General features: G+C 48.4%; 1 protein-coding gene across 4 annotated transcripts in view; it reads right to left on the bottom strand.

Moving 5' to 3' along the window:
• Window positions 1-2,239: 2,239 nt before the first annotated feature.
• LOC119967269 (4-galactosyl-N-acetylglucosaminide 3-alpha-L-fucosyltransferase 9-like) overlaps window positions 2,240-26,984 on the bottom strand; it is a 167,785-nt gene continuing 143,040 nt past the window's right edge. For 3 of the 4 annotated variants that reach the window (XM_038799575.1, XM_038799574.1, XM_038799576.1), the window contains one exon: window positions 2,240-4,486. In XM_038799575.1, coding sequence (XP_038655503.1) covers window positions 3,414-4,478 — 1,065 coding nt within the window. In that variant the 5' untranslated portion in view covers window positions 4,479-4,486 and the 3' untranslated portion in view covers window positions 2,240-3,413. Of the gene's footprint in view, window positions 4,487-4,584; window positions 4,658-26,984 lie in introns of those variants that run through there. The other variant, XM_038799577.1, reaches the window with a different exon arrangement.

The raw sequence follows: 26,984 nt of genomic DNA, 5'->3' as shown, positions 1-26,984 counted from the left end.
TTTCAAATGTGGACAGAAACTGATTAAAATAAAAGAAAATAAATTTAATTAATTTAATCCACTTATGATATTAAGTCAATGCTTGTAGATATCTTGTTCAATAAAGCACAGAGGACAGACTGCAAAATGCCATAGAATAAGTCAATTTTTCAGTTTCAAAGGGTTCAAACTGTGGGTTAGCATGCAGTCCAGCAGATCCAATGCAATTTTCTGTCAATGTTAGCCTGCTAGTTTCAGAAAACACATTACATTAATCCATTTCGGAACAAGCTATGGGCTTGAAGTGCAAAGGTATTTGTAATTCACAAAAATCATTTCAAGGGAGCACTTCTCATGACAACTGTAGGCCTTACCTCCCATTACTATGCCACAGCTAGTAAACAGCAGCTGAACAGTATCTCTGGCCCAAAAAATAGAACAAAGAGATATTTTTTGTTGAAGAGGAATGATAAGTCATTAGAGAGGCATTTGTTTGATAAGAAGAACAACAGCTTGCACTTATGTCGGGGCAAATTTCTAGTCCCGCCCAAACTGGCAATCGTTGCAGGAGGGACGAACACGATGACGGACCATTTAAAGGTCAGCTGACTGTGGGTGGGAAATAGTGTCTGAAGTGTCAAAACAAATCTCAAGGTTCTTCAAATAAACAGAAAAAAAATTATCCTGAATCAGGATGTTATACTAAGCTGAGTGACCAAAACCATGGTGAAAGTGGTGGTTTTAAGGATAGTCTTAAAGAAAAGAAAGATGCAGTGGCAACGTGAGAGGAGTTTATGGAAGGGATTCCAGGCAGCTAAAACTCTAAGTGGCTGTCAAAAATCCAAGGTGAAACTTCCTCCCACGAATGGGTGGAGGTCCCACCTTCTGCCAATTAATGCTTATTGGAGCATGAATTGGCATTGGATCTGCTGGAGTGGGTGGTAATGCGTTCCCCACCGACACATCAAATGGCCCCCGCCAACCAGAAAATTTGGCATTGCATTTTTAATGGATTCAAACTTGGACATGTGATTTACTGTTGCTAATAACCTAAGTGCATGCTTTATCTCTATTATCCATCTTGTGTATAAGTCTGCATGAGGGGGTGAGTGCATTTTATTGCACATACATTTTGGGGTGTTGTGCGAATAAACATTACCCTTTTATTAAATTAAAATTTAGTGTTTATTACTGAAATTCACAACTCTAAAATTGTTCAATAGTGCTCCCTCTAAACCGCAAGTTGTTACAGACACCTAAGAGGTGGGAAAATGTGAGAAAAACTAGCCCTTCACCTCCTTGCCCATAACTGAAGGGAATGCTTAACAGGAGAGTAGGGAGATGATCTGGAGAATTTTCTAATAATCTAATAATCTATTGTCACAAGTAGGATCACATTAACACTGCAATGAACTTACTGTGAAAAGCCCCGAGTCACCACATTTCAGCGCCTGTTTGGGTACACAGAGGGAGAATTCAGAACATCCAATTCACCCAACAGCACGGGCGCGATTCTTCGCCCCCCACGCCGGGTGGGAGAATAGTGGGAGGGCCTCCCGACATTTTTCACGCCCTCCCGCTATTCAGCCCCCCCCCCCCACGCCCGACCCACGCCACGAATCGCCGCTCGCCGTAAAAAACGGCGAGCGGCGATTCTCTGAGGCCGAGCGGCCGGGTCTTCACGCCCGTTTCAACACGGCAGCAAACACACCTGCTTGCTGCCGTCGTGAAACGGGCAGCAGATGCCCGTTTGGGGCATCTGGGGGCCTGATTGGCACGGCAGTACCATGGCCGTGCCAAGGGGGGCATAGGCCCGCGATCGGTGCCCACCGATCACGGGCCGTGCGTCCGTAACGGACGCACTCTTCTCCCTCTGCCGCCCCGCAAGATCAAGCCGCCACGTCTTGCGGGGCGGCTGAGGGAAAAGACGGCAACTGCGCATGCGCGGGTTGGCGTTATCCAACCTGCGCATGCACGGCTGACGTCACTGGCCGCATCAGCCGGCGCGATGCTTGGCGTGCGGCCTTGACGACCGTCGTCAAGGCCGTGCCGCCATGCCGCACGGGGCCGCGCTCCTAGCCCCCCCCGGGGGGGGGGGGGGGGGGGGGGGGAATCGCTCCCGGAAGTGGGCGTGAAGGCTGCCGTGGGTCACGGCCTGTCCCACGGCAGCCTTTACGATTCTCCGCATTTGCGGAGAATCTCGCCCCACATCCTTCGGGACTAGTCGGAGGAAACCGGAGCACCCAGAGGAAAGCCACTCAGACACAGGGAGAAGTGCAGTTTCCACACAGATAGTGACCCAAGGTGGGAATCGAACCTGTGACCCTGGCGCTGTGAAACAACAGTGCTACCCACTGTACTACTGTGCTGCCCTGGGGTTTCTGTATGGGGGCCAGAAGAACATTGCTGCTCCACTTGACTTAAATATAAACTAAAAAATCTTTAGAACAAACATACTTTGGCCCTCTATTGGCTCTGACAGTGGTTCATGACAGGTTTTGACAGGTATAGAGGCCACCAATGTGGCCTTGTTCAGGCCTCAGTTTAAATTGGCAGTTTGAATGTCTTCAGAACCTGGCCTGCATTTCCAAAGATGATAGTCTGAAATTTCAAGCTTCTGTCAGCAAACTAGTGGTGGGTAAGGTATTAAAAGTCTCTATTCTAACTGCTGGTTGGACATGATGGCAGTTATTAAATTTGAGCCCATTGCACCTCTGCTGGCTATTCGATAAGCAGACAGGAGTTCAAAGTGCCTGCAATAAATGGTAGAGAATGTGTTCATTTTCAGCTGGTGGCTGAGTCTTACTACCTGTCAAATCACAGAATAAATGTCTTGGATCCCAGGTCACCTCATCCACTTTGTACAAAAAGTAACGACAATAGCCAAGGTTTGAGATCCAGCCTCATATAAGATTATAAATTCTGAAAATAATCATTAGCACTCTACTCAATATGGATGGAATTTACAGTGTTTATAAATTATTCAAAGTTATTTTCTTGAAACTACCATATAAGACGAACAATCTTTCTCCAGTTAAAATATACAGATTGGTTATACCATCTGTTTCAGGATGTGTAATTCATAATTCCTAGTAAAGGTGATTTCTTTTTTTCTGATATTTTTTTCTACTCTTGGCAATGATCAATGAAAGGGGGAAGGCAACTTGAAATTTCTTTCAAATAAAATAATTCACATTGGAAAGCAGTCACATTTTCCAGCGCAATTCAATTTAAAATAAGAATTTGATGCCCAGAATTCCACTACTGCAGTTTCAGAACATGACGAATTCTCCCATAAGCAGGAAAGAGCTGTTGAGTTATTTTTGGTTAAACAAAGCTTAAAACAGGAAGTGAAAAGATTTTGCTTTGGAGCAAGAAATCAATTGAATTTGATAGATATTGCTGATGATCCATGATATTTAACAGAGATTTGTTCAGCCCCAAAACCATTTCTCCAAATTGGAACATGATTTATATTTTTGATATCGTTTTATGTTCTCACACACGCTACATGCGTGTTCATCCCAGAAACGAACTGTCCGTACTGAGTAGTGTTTCCTCCATTTGAAGTAGGTCATGTACAAATCTTCATTCCCGTCCAGTTTGTGCAGGTAATCCGCAAGCTCTTTAGCTGAGTGGAAATCATCCACATGAATGAAAGAATCGGCCGGAATGTGATTTTCATAGTTTTTTCTAGATGTCCCCAGGACCACAGGCACGGTGCCAGCACGCAAAGCATTGTAGAGCTTTTCAGTTATGTAATCTTCATGGACTGAATTCTCAAAGGCAAGGTAGAACTTACAACTAGATATGGTAGGCATCAAGTTGTTATCACTTAGACGTTCCCCAAAGGCTTGACCGTAAGCGTTGATATTAATGTATTTGCGGAATTCATTGTAGAACTTCACTCTGGCATGGTTAGTGTTCCAATGGCTCACAACCCAACACACCAGATTGCTTTTCTTAGGCAGTTTAAAATCTAATGGCACTCTGTTTATTATCAGGGACCCATAAGGCACGACGATATCTGAACCTTGCCGATATGTCAAGGTCAAGTTGAAGAAACGGTCGAGTCCATTCTTTTTTGGAGAGTGGGTCGGTGACTCCAGGTTCATCCAAACCCATTTCTGAAATGTTGGCCGAGGTTGTTTGGGCAGATTGGACAAGTCTCCACTCATGTCTCGGTGATGGAAAAGGACAGCATCGGATTTGTTATAGAGATTTTTATCCGCAGTTAAGTGGCATTTATGGATGTTAAACTCAGATTCACAAGAATTGAGCTCAAATGGCTGACCAAAAGGCCAAAGCCAAATGAGCACAATAGTTTCATTCTCTTCAGCACTTGTCACAAAGGGGTTTTTCACACCGAGTTTTGATGTGGCATAAATCCAGCTATTAGACGGTTTGACATACAGCAACACCATGGCTAAAAAACAGCCCAAAATGATTAGGGAAATTAGCAGGGTGCGGACAATCCCGACACTGGACACAGATGTCATACTGACTCCTGTAAAGAAAAAAGATGAAGATTATTAGAATCCTGGGAGCACTGCTCCTATTCCATTTAAATTCTATTTAGATCCAAAACATTTGAACAGAGCTTACCTAATGGAATGAGGAAGGTTTACCTTGGAAATATAGGAGAGAAGGTAAAGCGGGTGGGTGAGGGACAAAATCAAAATTAGATTTAAATGAGAAAAAAAAGAAATGAAACAGAATTAAGAAAAGTAAGCCATAATCAAATACAGACAACAAAGAACACGGTAATAGTGTTAGAATTAAAATATACTTAGTAGTTATTATGATCCCAGACCAAATCCCAACAGTAGCTAGAATACGGAACAGACACCCCAATACTTATTTTAATTTTTTAAGACTGTGAGGAAAGGATACTTCATTCCATCAGTGATTTCACGCAAAATAGGGATAAACAAACTTAATTACTAACACACTATTGAAGTATCTTGAACATCACACAAGAAAATACTTTACAGTTACCCTTTAAGCAATGCTAAAACAATGCAGTGACACAATAAATAAAAGGAAATTACTGCGGATGCTGGAATTTGAAACGAAAGGGAAAATGCTGGAAAATCTCAGCAAGTCTGGCAGCATCTGTAGGGAGAGAAAAGAGCTAACGTTTCGAGTCTGATGACTCTTTGTCAAAGCTAACAGACAGAGAGAGTGGGAAATATTTATACTGTGGAGTGAGAATGAAAGATGAGTCATAGATTGGAGAAATGGTTTTGGGGCTGAACTCTAAAACAAATCTCTTAAATCTCATCTTTCATGCTCACTCCACAGTATAAATATTTCCCACTTTCCCTGTCTGTTAGCTTTGACAAAGAGTCATTGGGCTTGAAACGTTAGCTCTTTTCTCTCCCTACAGATGCTGCCAGACTTGCAGTGACACAATAACCCCTAACTGCTAACTTTACTTCCACTCAAACAACAGAACAATCTCAGATCCCAATCCACTTATAAATGCAGGTAGCACTCAGGAAAACTTGATGGACAGAGATGTCTTGAATACACCACTTTGAGAAAGAGAGAACGTTTGAGACTGCTTTAAATAAAGAGACCTGGCCGCCTCCCAGCCAGAATATTGCAGAATCTCTGGCTGTATTTCTTCAGAAAACCTTCTTAGCTCACCTTCCAGCCAAAAACTAAAACTGAACTGACTGCTTTAACCTTTGCCTCCTCCCACTGACTTCCGAATCTCCCTAAGCTGCACACAATGGGTGCGATTTACCAGCTACATCCCACCAAAATCGGAAAGGGATGCGGCTGGTAGATCCCGGGACAGGCCTCTTCTAGGATTCTGGTCAGTCGTTACGCCTCGCAAGATCGAACGAGATCTCTCAAGACGTCGCCACCTGGATCACATCCAAAAGAGGTGGGACAAAGACTCGCAGAGTTAGGTTAAGTTTAAAAACTCACTTAACTCTATTTTTGTCAGATTGAACTGGCACCTGGGATCTATCGGCCTCGCTGAGGAGACCCCGGCTGGGCACCGATCAGTATTGGTCCTCACAAATGGGGACCAGGTATACTGCAATTTGGGATATCTCCCAGGCAATTGGAGACTCCTGGGTGGTTGGAATCTGGGCAGGGTGTTACCCTGGTACTGCTGATGCCGGCCTGTCGCCCTGGCTGGCCATGCCAAGATGTTCGAATGGTAATTTGCCTGTGGTGATTGGGCCCAGGGGTGCCCTGCCCCTAAATTGTGGGGTGCATGGAGCTTGAGGACCTCCCCACAACCCCAATCAGGTGAGTTAGGGCATTGGGGGGGTCATGGGGCAGGGGGCTCACCTGCCCTTTTTAATCATTCCCTAAAATTTGACACGTAATGCAATAATGTAATTGCCAATTTCTCACTCACTAACTTTTCCTAAATCAATTTAAGTGGTCCTCTTACCTCATGACCAAAAAATAGTTAAAAAGGACGCAATTTGGTTGACTTATTAATTGCAAACAGTACGAATGGAATTCGTGTATCCCAATCCTCTGGATAATCTTGACAATAAGCCCTCAAGAAGTCGGTGAACGGTTGCCACCTCCGGGTGAACCCTAACAGTGACCATCCAATGCGAACTTGATTTTCTCCAAACAGAGAAAGCTAGCCATATCCGATTGCCAGGTCTCCGTCTTCGGGGCTTTGAGACCCTCCATGCTAATAGTATCCGTCTCCGGGCTACCAGGGAAGCAAAGCCAGAATGTCTGCCTCTTTCTCCTCCTGGATTCCCGGGTCTTCTGACACCCCGAAAATCGCCACCTCTGGACTCAGCACCACCCTTGTTTTTAACACCATGGACATGATGTCCGCAAACCCCTGTCAAAATACCTTAAGCTTTGGACATATCCAAAACATGTGGCCATGGTTCACTGGTCCGCCCGCGCATTTTGCACACCTGTCCTCCATCCCAAAGAATTTGCTCATCTGGGCCACTGTCATGTGAGCCCGGTGAACAATCTTAAATTGTATCAGGCTGAGCCTGGTACATGTAGCGGACTGTAGCCATCTGGGATGGCCACTTACAATAAGGAACATGGATGGTTGCAAAGCATAACGGGAAAAATGGACAATGCAAGGTTCAGATAGGCTCAGAGCCTGAATATATATTTGTGAGCGAAGAATCCAGACGGTATCGAAACCCCCAATCCATTAGCATTTTAATGGCCCATCTCCGTTAGACAAAAGACTGAACTTAAGCAATCAATTCAATCCCAGACATTTCAGCACCACTCCCTGCACTCAGGAAGCGTAAACAACAGGGTCAATGACCGCTTAAGACACGCCCAGCCATCAAGGCATCCGCCCCTTTATTGGCTCAAATCGAACACAGTGATCAAGAATTACCCAATTAGTGGGGTCCAAAATGAAGGACCGCCCAAAAGAGCATGAAAATCCCCAAGGAAAAAGAGAGAGACCACCGTGTATTCGGCCTCTCTTGGACCTGGCGCTCCGGCAACATCTACCTCCAATTGCAGCAAGTTCAAGTTCAACGCCCGCTACCAGACTATGAGCCCAGTTGAGCAGCAGTTACTTCTTCAGACCCGATAGATCCAGAATTGAACAACGGCCACTGTTCCTCTGACCTAAGCCGGGTGTCTGAAGTTAAATACAGATTGTCATAGTTGATAGGTGTAGTTTAACTAGTAATGTCTATGTTGCATGATTAATTGTGTGTGTAAATAAAGTACCCTTGATCTTGAACTAACTAACTGATGTTTGGCTCTTTGATCGATATCCGGTTGATCCTTGTGGTGGTATTATTTGATACCTGGCGACTCTGAGCAATATAATATTGATATCCAAAGAATGAAGGGCAATCTTATTGATGGCCTTATTTACAGTAGGTAAAAAAAAGACAACAGTTATTGGCGACATCTGACGGGACTCGACCAAGAAGTGACTGTGTCACTCTGAGAGAAACAACAAAGACGTTTGAATTAGAAATCCAAATTGGAAAAGTGAAAGAAACCACAACGGTAAGATCAGTATCGATCAAACGTCTAAAATTCGGAAGTGTGTAATTTGCATGCGTACTAACAAGGGACATAAGGTAACCTCGATAGATTTTGCTGCGTGAAACTTTCGGGAGTTGCGTAAACTGGAAAATAGCTTGACCGTACCCATGTTTGCACCACCGCATTATTCCCCCTTGTCCCAAACAGAGATAATCGTAGAAATGGCAATGAAGACAATGGAACGCCTTATGCATCCACAAGAGCCGGAGATCGCAGCGACCAACAGAGCAGAACAGTGTCCATATGGGAAGAAGAGATTAGGAAATACCTAAAGGGGAAAGGATGGCCCCTATGGTCTGAGTTTTGTGTGAATGAGGAAACAGGTCCTGGCAGCATAGGACAAACTTGGTGGGACAACCTGACTGAGATCCACAAGAAGAACTTGCGTAGAGTTGAAATGAAATGAAAAAATGAAAATCGCTTATTGTCACAAGTAGGCTTTGAATGAAGTTACTGTGAAAAGCCCCTAGTCGCCACATTCCAGCGCCTGTTCGGGAAGGCTGGTACAGGAATTGAACAGTGCTGCTGGCCGGCCATGGTCTGCTTTCAAAGCCAGCGATTTAGCCGTGAGCTAAACCAGCCCCTTAAGAAACCAGTTCGTAAGCCGATGGCAGTCGTGTCCTGCTTGGCACAATTGCGAGGCACAGAGGAGCTCCGTAGACAGCTTGAGGAGAAAGAAAGTAGAGAGGGAAATTTTAGCGAGTGTGAGAGATTAAACGAGCAACTCCGAGAGCAGCTTGCAGCAAAGGACTTGGAGATGGCTGATGTCAAATGGGCTCACCAATCTTATCTCGCCCACCTAAGTAGCTTTCAGATTCAATATGATAAGGCCTACCAGGACACGCAATGTGCGGTTTTGGTAAGAAAGGAAACGGAAAACCAAGTAGAACAGTTGAGAAAACTATGTGAGGATTTAAAGGCAGCCCTACGAGCAATCCGCAGATCCACCACGGAACAGAGGCAGCGTTCGGTGGGTGGATCATGCCAAGTGCAGGCAGCAAATTGCAAGATTGTAATCACTGCTATCCATTCAGAATGGGTTCAGAGATACTTTGGCCCACAGTTAGAACAAACAAAGAATAAAGAAAATTACAGCACAGGCCCTACCAGCCTGCGCCGATCAGATTCGTTATCTAAACCTGTCGCCTATTTTCCAAAGATCTACTTCCCTCTGTTCCCCGCCTGTTCATATATCTGTCTAGATGCATCTTAAATGATGCTATTGTGCCCGCCTCTACCACCTCCGCTGGCAAAGTGCTCCAGGCACCCACCACCCTCTGCGTAAAAAAACTTTCCACGACCATCTCCCTTAAACTTTTCCCCCTCTCACCTTGAAATCATGACCCCTTGTAATTGCCCCCCCCCCCCCCCCCCCCCCCCCACTCTTGGAAAAAGCTTGTTGCTATCCACCCTGTCCATACCTCTCATAATTATGTAGATCTCAATCAGGTCCCCCTCAACCTCCGTCTTTCCAATGAAAACAATCCTAATCTACTCAACCTTTCTTCATAGCTAGCACCCTCCATACCAGGCAACATCCTGGTGAACCTCCTCTGCACCCTCTCCAAAGCATCCACATCCTTCTGGTGATGTGGTGACCAGAACTGCATGCAGTATTCCAAATGTGGCCTAACCAAAGTCATATACAACTGTAAGATGACCTGCCAACTCTTGTACTCAATACCCCGTCCAATGAAGGCAAGCATGCTGTATGCCTTCTTGACCACCCTATTGACCATATAGTCTGCTCTTGAATTAGATTTTACAAAATGCATCACCTCACATTTGCCTGGATTGAACTCCATCTGCCATTTCTCTGCCCAACTCTACAATGTATCTATCTATATTTTGCTATATTCTCTGACAGTCCCGTTCACTATCTGCAACTCTACCAATCTTAGTATCATCTGCAAACTTGCTAATCAGACCACCTATACCTTCCTCCAGGTCATTTATGTAGATCACAAACAACAGTGGTCCGAGCACGGAACCCTGTGGAACACCACTAGTCACCCTTCTCCATTTTGAGACACTCCCTTCCACCACTACTCTCTGTCTCCTGTTGCCCAGCCAGTTCTTTATCCATCTAGTAAATTCACCCTGAACCCCATACGACTTCACTTTTTCCATCAACCTGCCCCGATTGGCAGGAACTTAATTAAACGGCCCATCGATACATGAACGAGACAGAAAGTCAGAATAGAGCCCCCCAGGCCCTGAAAAGGAAAGCACCCGCACCACCGACTGCATAGGCAGCACCCAAGCCAATGAATCCCATCACCATGCAGCGTAGAGACCAAGCCGATTTTGTTTACACCACCCCACTAACCATCACCCAGTTAAGAGATGCCCGCAATAAAACTGAGACTTTTCACCCCACGTCAGACCCACACCATTTTTTCGAATGAGTTCGGCAACAGACGTCATGTATGGTCTGGTCGAGCAGGAAGAAGTAAAGCTCATTGTAATGAGCCTTGACCCGTCGGTTAATTCAGCCTTCCCGCCCACAAAATGTAGGAGGAGGTCGTCTCCAAGATATGAAGACAGCCATTTTAGGAGCCATTGGCTACAACAGAGGAAACCCAGTAGAAGGACTCAACCGGTGTAGACAGAAAAAGGGAGAGCATCCAACAGCATTTGCTGGATGCCTCTGGATCCACTTCACTGCAGTATTCAGTGATTTAGCCCACGCCCATCTAACTGTCGACAATACGGCCAAATGGACCTGTATTCTAGTCAACCACGCCACGGAGGCAGGACAAAAGGCATGTGCGAAGTACGACCCCTCAGACCCAGCACACAATGAAGTGTGGGTACTGAAGCGATTATCTAGAGCTTGGGAACAGTCTCAACAGAAAAAGAGAGACCAGGAAAGAGTAGATGCCAACATGAATCCAGTAAGGGCAACCAAAGCATGGGTAAATGAAGGCAGATGTAACACACAGCACCCTAAGGTGCAGGAATGCTACAACTGTGGACACAGGATACATTACGCCCGAGAATGCAATGCCCCCACCCCCCCGAAACAGCAACAGAATCTGCCCAAAAATGCCCCCCTTAGGAACAATGCCAGACCGATCCACAGCGTTAGAGCCCGAGCAGATAATTTGGTCATAAATGGCACCAATTGACGGTGTTCGGACTCCCCAACATGGGTCTACGACTCACTTTGGAATAAGTCCGGAAGACCGGTTGTTGCAGGCACGATCCGGGGGCATCCAGTAGAGTTACTTTGGAACACAGGAGGGTTCCGAACCATGTTAAACTCCTCCACGATGTACCAGCGCGATATATAGCCCAATACAGACACCATTACTCTTATCGACTTCACAGGTCACCTCCAACAGGAACACATTACAGCCTCAGTGGATATCCAGATTGGTAACATTAAAACTAAGTACTCAGTAGTTTTGGTAGAATTACTCCAGATAGCAGAACACATCTTGGGAATAAGGTTTATGAGCTCACACAACCTTTCTTTCGACCGTGTAAATAAATGTGTGTGGAAAATGGCCAGAGTAGCACAAGCCCCCACCACGATCACAGTAGGAGACTACGCACACAAGATTAGCTCAGTGGGAGAGTACTGATTTGATCCACAAACCATTACCTGAAACAAAACGGTTAGAGAAGTCTTGAAGAGACGTAAAGCATAGTTTGCCCAACACAAGCACGATTGCGGTAAAATCCCAGGAGTGGTCAACATTACAGGTCCCGATCCTAAGCCCCAGAAAAAATATGGTTTTCCACAGCAAGCCGAGGGAGAGATAGCCAAAGTAATCCAGAGTTTATTGGACCAAGGAGTAATTCGGCCTGTAGCATCAATGAACAATGCCCCGATTTGGCCCGTAAGAAAACCAGATGGTTCATGGCGACTGACCATCAATTATAGGGAATTAAAGAAAGTGGCTCCGTTAGCAGCCCCCACCATTGCCATGAGTCCCGAGACAATGTTAAAACAGGGGCTTCAGTCAAAATTGTTACGGTTTTGGACATTAGCAATGGCTTTTTGTCCATTCCACTGCACAAAACATGCCAGTACAAATTTGCGTTCACTTTCCAGGGACAGAAGTACACGTGGGTGTGCCTTCCACAAGGCTTCCACAACTCCCCCTCCATTTTTCACAGACAATTGCCGAACGGATTAGCAAACTTTTCCCGGCCTGAATGCCTCGTTCAGTATGTGGACGACTTGCTTCTACAGACTGACACCAAGGAAGAGCACATTTCGCTTCTTTCGGAACTATTAGGACTCCTAACAGAAATTGGATACAAAATCAACCCCAAAAAAGCCCAAATTCTCCAGGAAAAGGTCACTTATTTAGGTACGGTCATCACACACTGTAAGCGTGTGATAGAACAGAAACAGATAGATTCAATTGTAAAATTGCCCTTGCATCAAGATGTTACAGCACTCTGGTCATTTTTAGGACTGGTTGGTTACTGCAGGAACCTTATAGACGGTTTTGCCATAAAAGCAGCCCCACATTCTGAGCTCTTTAACAAACCCATGGATAATGCTTAAACGGATGCCGTAGATGTGTTGAAACGCGCCCTAAGCGCGTGGACGCTTTGAACTCTGATTATTTTCCTTTGAATAGGGGCACTAGGCAGGGCTGCTCACTTTCCCCACCCCTGTTTGTTCTGGAAATAGCAATGCTTTCTCGCATTGAGGTCCTCCTGTAAGTGGAGGGGGATTGGTCGGGGAGGGGTGGAGCATCAAGTGTCCCCTTACGAGGATGACCTACTTCTTTATATTACGGATCTAGTCTCCTCTAGACAACATAATGAAGTTGCTTATCAGTGAATAGCACTGTGGCTTCACAGCACCAGGGTCCAGGTTCGATTCCCCGCTGGGTCACTGTCTGTGCGGAGTCTGCGCATTCTCCCCGTGTCTGCAGGGGTTTCCTCCGGGTGCTCCGGTATCCTCCCACAGTCCAAAGACGTGCAGGTTAGGTGGATTGGCCATGAAAAATTGCCCTTCGTGACCAAAAAGGTTAGGAGGGGTTATTGGGTTACGGGGATAGGGTGGAAGTGAAGGATTAAGTGGGTCGGTGCAGACTCAATACCAGAGGAGGTGGCGGCTTTGGAGAGGGTGCTGAAGAGATTTACCAGGATGTTGCCTGGTATGGAGGGCATTAGCTATGAGGACCGATTGAATGAACTCGGTTTGTTCTCACTGGAACGACAAAGGTTGAGGGGCGACCTGATAGAGGTCTACAAAATTATGAGGGGAATAGACAGAGTGGATAGTCAGAGGCTTTTTCCCAGGGTAGAGGGGTCAATTACCAGTTTAAGCATTATCAATTATAGGTTTAAGGTGCGAGAGGCAAGGTTTAGAGAAGATGTACGAGGCAAGTTTTTACACAGAGGGTAGTGGGTGCCTGGAACTCGCTGCCGGAGGAGGTGGTGGAAGCAGGGACAATAGTGACATTTAAGGGGTATCTTGACAAATACATGAATAGGATGGGAATAGAGGGATACGGACCCAGGAAGTGTCGAAGATTTTAGTTTAGACAGGCAGTATGGTCGGCACAGGCTTGGAGGGCCGAAGGGCCTGTTCCTGTGCTGTACTTTTCTTTGTTCTTTGTTCAATGGGCCAATTGGCCTCCTTCTGCACTGTATGTCACCTTTGGCTCCTTCTCTGGGTAGGTACAAATTGAACACGGGTAAGAGTGAATGTTTCCCAGATAACCCCCATGGGAGGCGAGCCAAACTGGCGGTATTGCCTTTTTGCTTTGTAAAGACAAGCTTTCGCTATCTGGGTGCCCGGGTGGCCCATTCTGTAATGCAGAACAATGCCAGTAGCGTGGGTTCAATTCCCGTACTGGCCTCCTGAACAGGCGCTGACATGTGGCAACTAGGGGCTTTTCACAGTAACTTCGTTGAAGCCTCCTCGTGACAATAAGCCATTATTATTATTATTACTGGGCCTCACTTCATAAGTTAAATTACACGAGTCTGATTAACAATATCAAAGCAGATTTGCAGAGGTGGAACAACCTCCCCCTATCCTTGGCTTGTAGGGTTCAAACCCGTAAAATGAACCTGATCCTGAGGTTTTTCTCCTTAAATCCCTTTTTACCAAGGTCAACAAACTGATATCCTCTTTTATTTGGGCAGGTAAGACTCCTAGAATCCGTAGTGTTCTGCTCCAAAGGGACAGACAGGTGGGGTTTTTCCCTCCCCAGCTTATTGTACTTTGACTGGGCAGCTAGCATTCCAAAAAGTGTGATTCAGCAACCCCTGGTTTATTTGGGGACAAATGGAAGCTCGTTCCTGCTTCTATTTCTACTCTTTGTGCAATAATTGCTGCACTGTTTCCCTTTTCCCCTGATGAATTTTCCTCCAAACCAATGGTGGTCTCTTCCCATAGGATTTGGAAGCCGTTTAGACAGCACTTCAAGCTCCTTTCCCTGTCTTCACTGGTTCCTATTTGCAATAATCACCTTTTCCTACCTGGTGGTTTGGACTCGACATTTGAATCTTGGGAGGTGAATGGTCTGGAGCAGTTTGGGACCTGTTGTGGAGGGGAGGTTAGCCAGTTTCAGGAATTAGATGATCAATTCCAGCTACCCAGTTCCAGATTTTTCATGTAAAGCTTTTCCTTCTTTTTTGTTTGGTGCCACCTTATTCCCTGATGAAGAAGATTCTGTCTCTGGCTAGGCCTGATGGAGTTATATTTTGGACCTAACTGGTCAGATCCTTTCATCAGATTCTGGTCCGTTGAGTGATGTGAGGGTGAATTGGGTCTCATTCTCATTGGTAAGATGTGGAGTCAGGGCTTTCATAGGTCAACTCCATGTCTTCATGTGCTTGTCTGAGCCTGATTCAGTTTAAAGTCTGGACTTGGAATCCAGAGACCCAGGGTAAAGATCTGTGGACCCAGATTCTAATCTCTACATGACAGATGGTGGAATTTAAACTGAATATATTATCTAGAATTAAAAGTTCAATGATGACCATGAAGCTATTTCTGATTGTCGTAAAAATCCATCTGGTTCACTGATATGCTTCAGGGGAGAAAATCTGCCATCCTTGACTGGTCTGCCCGACATGTGACTCCAGACATCAGCATCGTGATTGACTCAAATGTCCTCTAAGATGACCTAGCAAGCCACTCAGTTGCATTCAACCGCTATGAAAACACAAAAAAGGAATGAACCGGGAAGACGAACCCAGCATCGACCGGGTGAAGTCTCGTCTTCACATTGAGGATACGCTCCATCATGTTTTGTGGTTCTACCACCGTGTTAAATGTGATAGACTTTGAACAGATCTAGGTCGGGATTCTCCCCTACCCGGTGGGGCGGGGGGTCCCGGCGTACCGGAGTGGCGCGAACCACTCCGGCGTCGGGCCTCCCCAAAGGTGCGGAATTCTCCCCACCTTTAGGGGCTAGGCCTGATGCCGGAGTGGTTGCCGCCCCGCCAACCGACGCGAACGGCCTTTGGCGCCCCGCTGACCAGCACCACGGCTGGCTAAGGGCCTTCACCGGTCGGCGTGAGTCCGCATGAGCATGCATGGTGGAGGGGGTCTCTTCTGCCTCTGCCATGGCTGAAGCCGTGTTTCAGGAATTAGATGATCAGACGGGATGGAAGTCTGACTGGTGGCCTCGTAGTTCGAGGTATCAGGAGGTGGCAAAACAACGGACGGAAATTGAGAAGAATGTGGTTGCAGGCAGGCAACTTTGCGCAGTGCCCATCTGTTTCGTTGCACAACAGAACCATCAGCCATACGTACAACATAGGAGCGGGGCGGAGCCTGTCGAACAACGACAGCTGGAGCAGACCAGCCACCATCCAGTATCTTGATCCTGACAGTGTCTGCCGGGGATAACACGGGCAAATCGGTGGCATGAGCACATAGCCCTGCTTTTGCTGGTTTCGGAGCTGCTGCACCTTCTACAGCACTGGGAGGTGATCCAGGTTGGGCAAGTGTATGGCTGGAAGTGTCGTCCGCAGGTCCCTGTTCATCAGGAGTTGAGCCGGCGACATGCCAGTGGACAATGGGGTCACCCTGTACATAAGCAACGCGAGGTAGACGTCAGAAGCAGAATCCGCGGTCTTGCAGATGAGCTGTTTCACAGTGTGCACCCCTTTCTCAACCTTCCCATTGGACTGCAGGTAGTGTGGGCTGGAAGTGACATGTTTGAAATGGTATGACTTGGCTAACATAGACCACTCTTGGCTGTTGAAGCACGGGCCTTGTCACTCATGACAGTGAGTGGGATACCATGCCTGGAGAACATCTTCTTACAGGCCTTGATGACGGTCCAAGATGTGAAGTCTGAGAGCTTCACGACTTCAGGGTAATTGGAGAAATAGTCAATAATCAACACGTAGTCACGACCATTCACACAAAAGAGGTCAATGCCAACCTTGGACCATGGGGTGGTCTCGATTTCATGCTGCTGGAGCGTCTCCTTGCTCTGCGCTGGTTGGAAGCATTGACAGGGCGCACAGTTGAGGACCATGTTCGAGATGTCCTGGCTAATATCGGGCCAGTCTACAGCCTGCCTGGCTCTGCGTCTGCACTTCTTGACGCCCAGGTGGCCCTCATGGATTTGGTGGAGCACCAAGCTCTGGAGACTGAGTGGAATGACAGTCCGGTCCAGCTTGAGGAGGATACCATCAATCACCGTCAGGTCGTCCTTTACATTGTAAAATTGAGGGCACTGCCCTTTCAGTCAACCATTGGCAAGGTGGTGCATGACACGTTGCAAGAGGGTGTCTTTGGCTGTCTCCTTGTGGATACGAACCACCTTCTCATCAGATGTCGGGAGGGTGCGAGCACACAGCTGCACATGTGATTCAATGTGCCGGATGATTTCCAGCGGTTCACTAGGCAATGTGATGGAGCGGGACAATGCATCAGCAATGATGAGCTCCTTGCCAGGCATGTACACTAAGTCAAAGTCGTACCTTCTGGGTTTGAGGAGGATGCGCTGCAACTGAGGCGTCATGTCGTTCAGATCCTTGTGGATAATGTGGACCAGAGGCCTATGATCCATCTCAACAGTGAATGTCAGCAGACCCTTAGGTAGACAAGGAAGTCCCATAAGATGTGCTTGTGAGGCGAATTGGACATTCTGAATTCTCACTCAGTGTACTCAAACAGGCACCATAGTGTGGCGATTAGGGGCTTTTCACAGTAACTTCATTGCAGTGTGAAAATCGCTTATTGTCACGAGTAGGCTTCAAATGAAGTTACTGTGAAAAGCCCCTAGTCGCCACATTCCGGCGCCTGTTCGGGGAGGCTGTTACGGGAATGTAAGCCTACTTGTGACACTATAAAGATTATTATTATAAACTACTCTGGGCCACAGAAATAAGACAGTTAATGTTGAAAGGAAGGGTCTGGTAAATCAAGCAGGAAGATCAAAGGTCACACCAAAGTGACCTAGTAACCTCAGATTGTTTACCTAAGGGGGGGTTGGATCCCTCCCGCAACACAAATGAACTGAGGTCAATGGCAGCAAAAAATTTACAGAGCAAACAATTGGGAGTTTGGAGAGTGAGGGCATCTTATTCTGGTTTTGTTTGTATTTTGTATTTAACTAAACATTACTGTGTAAAGTCGATATATTTTTCTGAGTTACGAATATTGTGGGGTATCAGGAACTGTGAATGTTATCTGAACAATTTGTTGCAGGAGGCAGCAACACCCCTGAGGTTAGGAAGAACTTTAGTGTTGGTCAATGCTCAGGGATAGGAGGTTGTGACTGCAGTTAGGTTGGTAAGGAGACCCAACATGTAGTTATGGAGGAGCCTCACACACCCAACCTTGCTCGATATACAAGGTACTTTCCTCCTGAATGGATGAGGAAAAGGACTGCAAGGTGGAGGCATGGACTGTCCATGGCACTATGGGGAATGAAGAGGAATGAGGTAGTGATAGGACATACGATAGTCAGGTGATAGATACTGTTCTCAGCAGCAACGGCCCGGAGCTCAGAAAGTTGAGTTGCCTACCCAGTGCCAGGATTAAAGACATCTTACAGCTAGAGGGAACGTGGTGTGGAATGTGGGGTGTCCAATTATCATGGCAGTGGTGTAGTGGTATTGTCATCGACCAGTAATTCAGAGACCCTGGGTAAAAACTCTGGGTAGCCAGGTTTGATTCCCATCGCAGCATATAACGGAAATTGAATTCAATAAAAATCTGGCATTAAATGTCTAATAATGACCATGAAACTATTGTCGATTGTCGTAAAACCCCATCTGGTTCACTAATGTCCTTTAGAGAAGGAAATCTGCTGTCCTTACCTGGTCTGGTCTACATGTGACTCCAGGCCCACAGTGTTGACTCTTAACTGCCCCCTTCAAGGGCAATTAGGGATGGGCAATAAATGAACAAATAAATTATAGTCCACATGGGAACTAACGGCAAAGGAAGAACCAGGAATGGTGTTCGGCTAAGAGAATTGAGAAGCTAGGGACCAAAATTAAATGCAGAAAATCAAAAGTAATCATCTTTGGATTGCTACCCATGCCACGTGCCGATTGGCAATGGGTTGAGCAGATTTGTGAGTTACAAGCAGGGCTTAAAGAGTGGTGCAGGAAGAAAGGGGGTGAGATTCTCTCAGCCCGGAGCCAGGATTCAGGGGTGACAGACCTAGGGCGCGGTTCTCCGCAAATGCGGAGAGTCGTAAAGGCTGCCGTGAAACTGGTCGTGTTTCACGGCAGCCTCCGCGCCCCTTCCCGGGACCCAATTCTCCCCCACCCGGTCGGGGCTAGCAGCGCGGCCCCATGAAGAACGGCATCGTGGGCTTAGCGACCGTCACTAAGCCCGCACGCCAAGCGTCATGGCGGCTGACGTGCGCGGATGACGTCATCCCGAATATGCGTCAAACCCGCGCATGCGCGGGCCGTCATGCCCCTCAGCCGCCCCGCGGGCTGATCCTGCAGGGCGGCGGAGGAACTAAGAGTGAGCAGGTATCGGACCCACTGCCCGCTATCGGTGCCCACCGATCGCGGGCCCATGCCACCCTTGGCACGGCCATGGTGCGGCCGTGCCAGTCGGTGCTATGGTTGTCTGGGACGGCACTTTGCAGCCGTTTTCACGAACGGTGAGAGCAGGTGTGTTTGCATTCGTGAAAACGGCCGTCAAGGCCTGGGAACTCGGCCCATCGGCCAGGGGAGAATCGCTGTTCGCCGTAAAAAACGGCGAGCAGCGATTCGTGTCGTGGGGCGGCCGTGTGGGGGGGGGGGGGGGGGGGGGGGGGGGAGAAGAGAATAGCGGGAGGTCGGGAAAAATGTCGGGAAGGCCCTCCCGCTATTCTCCGACCCGTCGTGGGCAGCGGAGAATCGCGCCCCTATTCTTTAGGGTAAGACCGGTACCCTGGGCTGGATTCTCTGTGACATCATGCTGAAATCGCGAAACGCGATCGGCTGGAGAATCGGCTCTGATGCCAAAATCTGGTCCAAAAGTACAGTACACATCTCATTATCAGCCCTGATGACCAATTCTCCGGTGCCTCAGCAATTCTGCACCCCAGATGGGCTGATTTCCTAACGGCATGTTTCTAATGAGCTGTACAAAATTCTGAAGCCACCGTGCTGGCTGAGGCAACTGTGAAAAAAGGTAGAACTTGGAGTGGGAGGGGTGACGGGACTGCAGGCTCCTGTATCGGACACTGGCCGCGCTTTCCGCAGGCGTTAAAGGGGGGGGGAAGACAGGTTGAGCAGTCGCGGATCCTCTGACAGGACAGGGACGGTGCCCATGCACGGAGCACCATTACGGCAGCCAGCTTGCTGGCCACCCACCCCGCCCCCAGAAGGACGCAGTGAAAACGGCCGTAAGGGGGTTACCTCCCCTCCTCCATGCCAAGGGACAGGGGTGCGAGCGGCGCCATCCCCCGAGGTCCCTCGCCACCTGGCGCTGCGAGTCCTGGAGGCCCGCTCAGGTATCGACATGGGTCTGAACGTTCGTGGCCATGGAGAACAGAGAGTGGGCCATCTCAGTCTGCAAGTGTGCCACCACCCTGAATGTCTGTGGCACATCAGCGAGTCAGTGGGCCACTGTTGGAACCAACAATTCTACGGACACGTGCTTGTAGGAATAGAATAGCGGTTTTAATATACTCACAACAGAGCCAGCCTATTAGCCATTGAACTTTCGGTGAACTGGCCGGCTGACCATGTGGCACTGATCTTTCATACAGCAGCTTCCGGGGGAGGAGTCCTGGGCAGAGCTAAGGGAGAAGCCCCGTACAACTCAAGCATTCCCAGAGCTATTCCCCCTGGAGGACTGGTAGTGCAACTGCACTCACAATACAGACACATGTATATACAGATTATAATCCGGTGTGAATCACATTCACCACAGCCACCTCCCTCTGTGTCTGTGTGAGCACCTGAGCAATACCCCCGCCGCTCTCATCAATGGCCTGCTGTGACTGGGCCAGCACCTGGGCTATGCTGCCGATTCTGTCAGCAATGGCCTGCTGTGACTGGGCCAGCACCTGGGCTATGCCGCTGATTCTGTCAGCAATGGCCTGCTGTGACTGGGCCACCACCTGGGCTATGCCGCTGATTCTGTCAGCAATGGCCTGCGATGACTCGGCTATGTTGAGGATCGCTGCTGCAATCTTCAGGTAGCTCTATACATGGTTGCCTGTGAGAGGGCAGCCCTGTCCTGGGTCACGGCCCCGCCTGTACAGAATGCCCCACACACATTGACCCATGTTTGACACCGTTTCCCCCATTGCCTCCACCGCGGACACCACCCATGACGTTTCGGCCTGGGTAGCACGCATGACCAGCACCACTTCTTGCTGCTGCACGTGAACGGACTCCTCCACCTGCATCTGCAGGTGCGGGAAGCCGGCCGTCATCCCTTCCTCTAGTCCCTGGGTCCCTGTCTGCACCTGCACTACAGGTGGGACTGGATAGTTCAAAAACCCGAACCCATCTGGGCAGCAGCTGGTTGCTGGTTCCGGCCTACGTTCCGACCATTCGTCCCCTCGGCTCCTCCTACCTCCATCTGCTGTACCAGAACGAATGTGTGATGCACATAAGATAGTGTCCCAGAAGCCTCTTCACTAATTTGCTTAACCGAGGTCATAGAATCATAGAATGTACACTGCAGAAGGAGGCCAATAGGCCCATCAAGTCTGCACCTCCCTTTGCAAAGAGCACCCTACTGAACCTCATGTATCACCCCTTTCCCTGTAACCCAGTAACTCCCACAACATGTTTTGGGCACTGAGGGCAATTTAACATAGCCAATCCACCCAACCCGCACATCTTTGGACTGTGGGAGGAAACTGGATCACCCGGAGGAAACACACGCAGACACAGGGAGAACGTGCAGACTCTGCACAGTGACCCAGCCGGGAATTGAACCTGAAACCTTGGAGCTGTGAAGCAACTGTGCTAACCACTATGCTGACTATGCCCTAAATTCAACTCAGATAGTCTCAGAAATGGTGGAGGGCGTTGGTGATAGCTGTGATGGAAAGTCAGTGTTCTCCTCCAACTCGAACTCTAGCATCTCCTGAATCGTGGTGTCCTGAGTTGTGGTGTCCTGGGTCGTCTCGGGCAGAAAGCTAGTGTTCCAATTGCTCCCTCGGTCGGTGCTTGGCTGTCTGGAGGGCACCTGCTCTGGCCCTCGCGGAGGGTGGGTGGCTCCGGATGGGCCGAGACCATCCCCAGCTGATCCTGTAAGGCAAAAGACGGCATTTATGCTTAGAAAGCCGGATGGGAGTGAGGCATGAGGTGGTGAGGGCTGGGGTGAGAGAGGTTGGGGTGTGGGATGTGGGGTGAGAGGGGTTGGGGCATGGGAATTGGGGTGGGTGCGGACCCACAACCAGGCGTGGCGACCTGCAACCAGGCAGGGGAACCATGGAACCAGCCAGCAACAGTGTTAGATGGCCCAACACATACACCGTAGGTGTCGGGTATCTGGTGGCATCAGTGGCCAGGGCACCCGGCCATTGCGGCTGACATGGGTGCAGCCATGTGGGTCAGGGTGGGGGTGGTGGGTCACATGTATGTTGGGGGTAGGGTGCTTGTGCCAGGGGCATAGCGCTGGGTACTCACTCTGGCCGCCTTGAGGAGGTTATGCAGTTTCTTCCTGCACTGGCCTCCAGTCCGGGCCACCTCGCTGATGGCGGCTCCCACATCCACCGAGGCACGGCGAACAATGGTGTCTGCTCAACTCTGTCTCATCCCGGGGTATAGTATCAGCCTCCTCTCCTCCATGGTATCAAAGAGGGTCTCCAGTTCGGCGTCCCGGAAGCTCGACACTGCCCTCCTTGCGGCCATGTTGGCAGGGACGTTTGTGTGAGGGGGTGAATGCATTATGTGCAGCCATGGCATTGCGTCAATCACGGAACCGGGGAATCGGCCGTCGGTCCATTAACAACATGTTGTGGTTCTCAAGCACAATTGTTGCGCTCCTTCTGTTCTTGCCGGCCAAATACTCCACGAGCCCAGTTATGGTATTAGTGTTGAGGGTGTGGAATCAGTGCCGACAGTATTTTCGAATGTAAGGCATAAGCATGTGGGTGCCAATTTGCAACAATCGTAGGTTTGGATTGGATGCGAAGTTCGGGGGTGGCAGCAGGAGGTGTGTAGCCATCTGGAATGGCCACTTACAAAGAAACATGGACATTTGCAAAGACTCAAGGGAAATATGGCCAATACAAGATTCAGGCAGGCTCAGAGCCTAAATGTATATTTGTAAGCAGAGAACCAGACGGTATCGAAACCCCCAGCCCATTTGCATTCTAATGACCCATTTCCCTAAGACAAAGGACTGGTACTCAGGTATCCGACACAATTCCAGGCTCATCGGCATCACTCCCTTTACTCAGGAAGCATGAACAAACAGCAAGGTCAATGACCGCTTAGGACATGCTCAGCCATCAAGGCACCCGGCCCTTTATTGGCTCAGATCAAAGGCAATGATCGAAGTCTGTCGAATTATTGGGTCCAAACGTAAGGATCGCCCAAAACAGCGCAAAACCCCCCAAGGGTAAAGAGAGACAGTGCCATGTGTTCGATCTCTTTTGGACCTGGTGCTCTGGCAACATCTATCTCCAACTGTAGCACCACAACCAGAAGCAAGTCCAAGTTTAACGCTCGCTACCAGACTGATGAGCCCAGCTGAACAGCAGTTACTTCTCCAGACCCAGCAGATCCAGTTTCGAACAAAGGATATTGTTCCTCTGACCTAAGCCGGGTGCCTGAAGTTAAGTACAGGTTATCATAGTATTAGGTGTAATTTAGCTCATAGTGTTTATGTTGCATAAGTTAATCTTGTGCGTAAATAAAATATTATTAAATTTGAACTAACTATCTGGTTGTTGGGTCTTTGATCGATATCCGGTTGAACCTCGTGGTGGTATCGTTTAAAAAAAATATTTTTTCATTGACTTTACAGTGCAGAAGGAGGCCATTCAGCACATCGAGTCTGCACCGGCTCTTGGAAAGAGCACCCTACCCAATGTCAACACCTCTACCCTATTCCCATAACCCAGTAACCCCACCCATCAGTAAGGGCAATTTTGGAACTAAGGGCAATTTATCATGGCCAATCCACCTAACCTGCACATCTTTGGACTGTGGGAGGAAACCGGAGGACCCGGAGGAAACCCACGCACACACGAGGAGGGTGTGCAGACTCCGCACAGACAGTGACCCAAGCTGGAATTGAACCTGGGACCCTGGAGCTGTGAAGCATTTGTGCTATCCACAATGCTACCGTGCTGCCCTTTGATACCTGGCGACTCTGAAAGCAATATAATACCAATATCTAAACAATAGAAGGGCAACCTTATTGAGGAGGAAATAGGAGAGGACAAGGTCTCGGATATATATGGGAAGCTGTTGAAGAGAGAGAGTACAGGGAGGAGGAGGCAAGGCGTAAGTGGGAGGAAGAGCCGAGTGGCGCTTTGGGGGCTGGAGTATGGAGTAATGGTTTGTGGAGCGTTAATGCATCCTCGTTGTGCGCAAGACTAAGTCTCGTCCAGTTCAAAGTGGCAAAGAGGGCACGCATGACTGTGTCCAGGATGAGTCAGTTCTTTCCAGGGGTAAACGATAGGTGTGGGCGGTGTGAAGGGAGGCCGGTGAACAATGTTCACATGCTTTTGGCACATCAGGGGTTGTGAAGGAGGGGGCAGGGCCAGGTTTGGAAAGGATTCCCAGATATAATATAGAAGATTTGAGGGTAACAGTAACTCTGAGTTCAGAGGTGGCAATATTTGAAGTGTCAGACGATCCAGGAGTGCAGGTGGCGAGAGAGGTCAATGTGTTGGCCTTTGCCTCCCTGATAGCCCGGGGACGGATTTTGTTGAGCTGGTGGGACCTGGAGCCGCCGAGTGCAGGGGTATAGGTTAGCAATTTGGCAAAGTTCCTGGACTTAGAGAAAATCAAGTTCGCCATCAGCGGTGCAGAGGAGGGATTCACCTCGAGGTGGAAGCCATTCATCGACTTCTTTTTAAAAACAATTTAGAGTCCCAAATTTGATTTTCCAATTAAGGGGAAGTTTAGCGTGACCAATCCACCTAACCTGCACATCTTGGGATTGTTGGGGTGAAACCCATGCAGACATGGGGAGAATATGCAAACTCCACACGGACAGTGACCCAAGGCCAGGATTTGAACCCGCGCCTTCAACGCTGCAAACCCAGTGCTAACCGCTGCGCCACATGCCGCCCGTTCATCGACTCTTTTACGGAGTATTGAGGCGCCACCAGAGGACGGTGGTTTCAGTTTGTTTTGGTCAGGGGTTTGGGTTCAAAGTTAAAAAGGCGGGGGCGGGGGGGGGGGGGGGGGGGGGGGGGCAGGTAGGCACCGGGGGGGCAGCGGGGAGAGTGAGGGGAGATTTTTGGGAGGGGTGTAAGGATGTTGTGACCATTTGCTGTTGCCACGGTTGGTTTTGGTTTTTTCTTCTTTCTTATGTACATATTTTAAAATGGTTCCAATAAAACATTTAAAGAAAAAGACTGTGAAAAGATCGATTCACTCCAGGATTGATTCCATGGTTAGTTATTTTTGAAACAAAACTTTATTATGAATAACAATATTAAACATTTTTAACTTCAGACCCATCCGTTCTTTTTATTAAAATTACAATTCAATTTCCCATCAAACAGCAAGATCACACACATACAGCTCACAATACAGCTTAAACGTGCAGGCCCTAAAGTTATACATGTCTCACAGTGCACATTGCGAGAATCCCTTCTTACTCTATCTGAAGTTCTTCAAATGGCTGCTTCACTTGATTTGTTTGTCTTTCCCTTGTCTCCGGAGAAGACTGATCTGTTTTTAAAATGGTATCTTACTTGGAAAAGGACTCAGAGTCAGGCAGATGGGAACTCAGCTTCTCTTTTCTCAAACTCATTGCGTTTCTGCCTCTACTTTTGGTCTCAAAAAAAGCAAGGGTTGCCAGATCAGAGATCAGGGACGATCGGCCGGTATATCAACGTTACCGATGAAATCGGGAGTGGCGCCGCTAAGCGGCATACTCTAGGCCCTCCCCATAAAGCTCCACTACTGACCAACCGAGTTCCCGACGGCATCGGTCACGTGTGCTATCCTTTGTTGGGAACTCGGCCTGGCGGCTGTGGACTCCGTCCAGCCCGCCACAGTCGGTGAAGGGCCGATCCGCGGGCAGGGAGGATATTGGGTGGGATTGGGGGCCCTGTTGGGGGATGGTGCGGGTCACACAGCCGGCCAAAGGGGAGCACACAATTTTACAGGTAGGGGCTACGCGCGGCCAGCGCTATGTTTCTCGGCGCGGCCACTGTAGATCGCCACTGTGCGCTTGCGTGGCCATGGATCCGGCAATTATCCACGCTGTATCGGCAGTTAGGTCCGGGTGCTCTATGCTGCCTTCCTGCTCGCCCCCAGCCAGATGGATAATCGGTGGCTGTTTACGCCAGATTTGTGGGCGAAAAACGGCACCGTTCTCAAGCCAGTGTCAGGACTTGGCCTGAAAGTCAGAGAATCCAGCCCCAGACCTCACTTCCAAAAGCCTTTCTCCAGCCACTGTCTCTCTTCACAGCTTCTCACAATATTGCTCAGTGCCTCTGCACCCACAGCTCTTAAAAAATGTCCCTGAGCTCTCTTAGCTCCTCCCATCACTGACCTCCTCTTCCAGATTGAAAAAGTCTCTCTGCCAGTGTTTAACCCTTAAATTGCCCACTATATTCATAACCCAATTTCTTACAATCGTCCAGTCTTCACGTAGATGAAGGATAGAGAGGGAGAAAGAGAGAGAGTGCGCTTCCATTTTGAGGCTCCCTCACAGCAACTTTACAAAATCTGAAATAAACTGTCACAGTTGCTGGAATATCATTGCGGAGGGGAGACCCTGAAATTAGGCATGGTGTCCACAAATCAGGGCATTGGCTGGTGGCACAAAACTATGCAAATTCCCACCTGCGTTTGGTAGCATAGTGGTTAGCACAATTGCTTCACTGCTCCAGGGTCCCAGGTTTGATTCCTGCCTTGGGTCACTGTGCGGAGTCTGCACGTTCTCCCTGTGTCTGCGTGGGTTTCTTCCGGGTGCTCCGGTTTCCTCCCACAGTCCAAAGATGTGCAGGTTCGGTGGATTGCCCATGCTAAATTGTCCTTAATATCCAAAATGTCCCTTAGTGTTGGGTGGGGTCACTGGGTTATGGGGATAGGGTGAAAGTGTGGGCTTGGATAGGGTGCCCTTTCCAAGAGCCGGTGCAGACTCGATGGTCCAAATGGTCTCCTTCTGCACTGTAAATTCTATGATTTCTGCTCACATATCAGGGAGAAAATTCTGCTGCATCTCCATTTATATTCCAAAAGGAGAAGATGTAGTTGAGGAGAAGGAGGGGGTCTAAAGTGAACCCTTTGGAGTTTTTTGAGGTGATATTGTATGGGTTCATAGAGAAGCCATACAGAATGGTGGTTTCAGACCACCTTCACAGATAATTCCAAGTGAAAGATTATCTCGAATAGGGCACTGTAAGTTAAATATATCTGATCAG

The sequence above is a fragment of the Scyliorhinus canicula genome, chromosome 6, assembly GCF_902713615.1.
Source record: "Scyliorhinus canicula chromosome 6, sScyCan1.1, whole genome shotgun sequence".
Classification (NCBI taxonomy): domain Eukaryota; kingdom Metazoa; phylum Chordata; class Chondrichthyes; order Carcharhiniformes; family Scyliorhinidae; genus Scyliorhinus; species Scyliorhinus canicula.
This window is presented reverse-complemented; position numbering and strand designations above follow the sequence as displayed.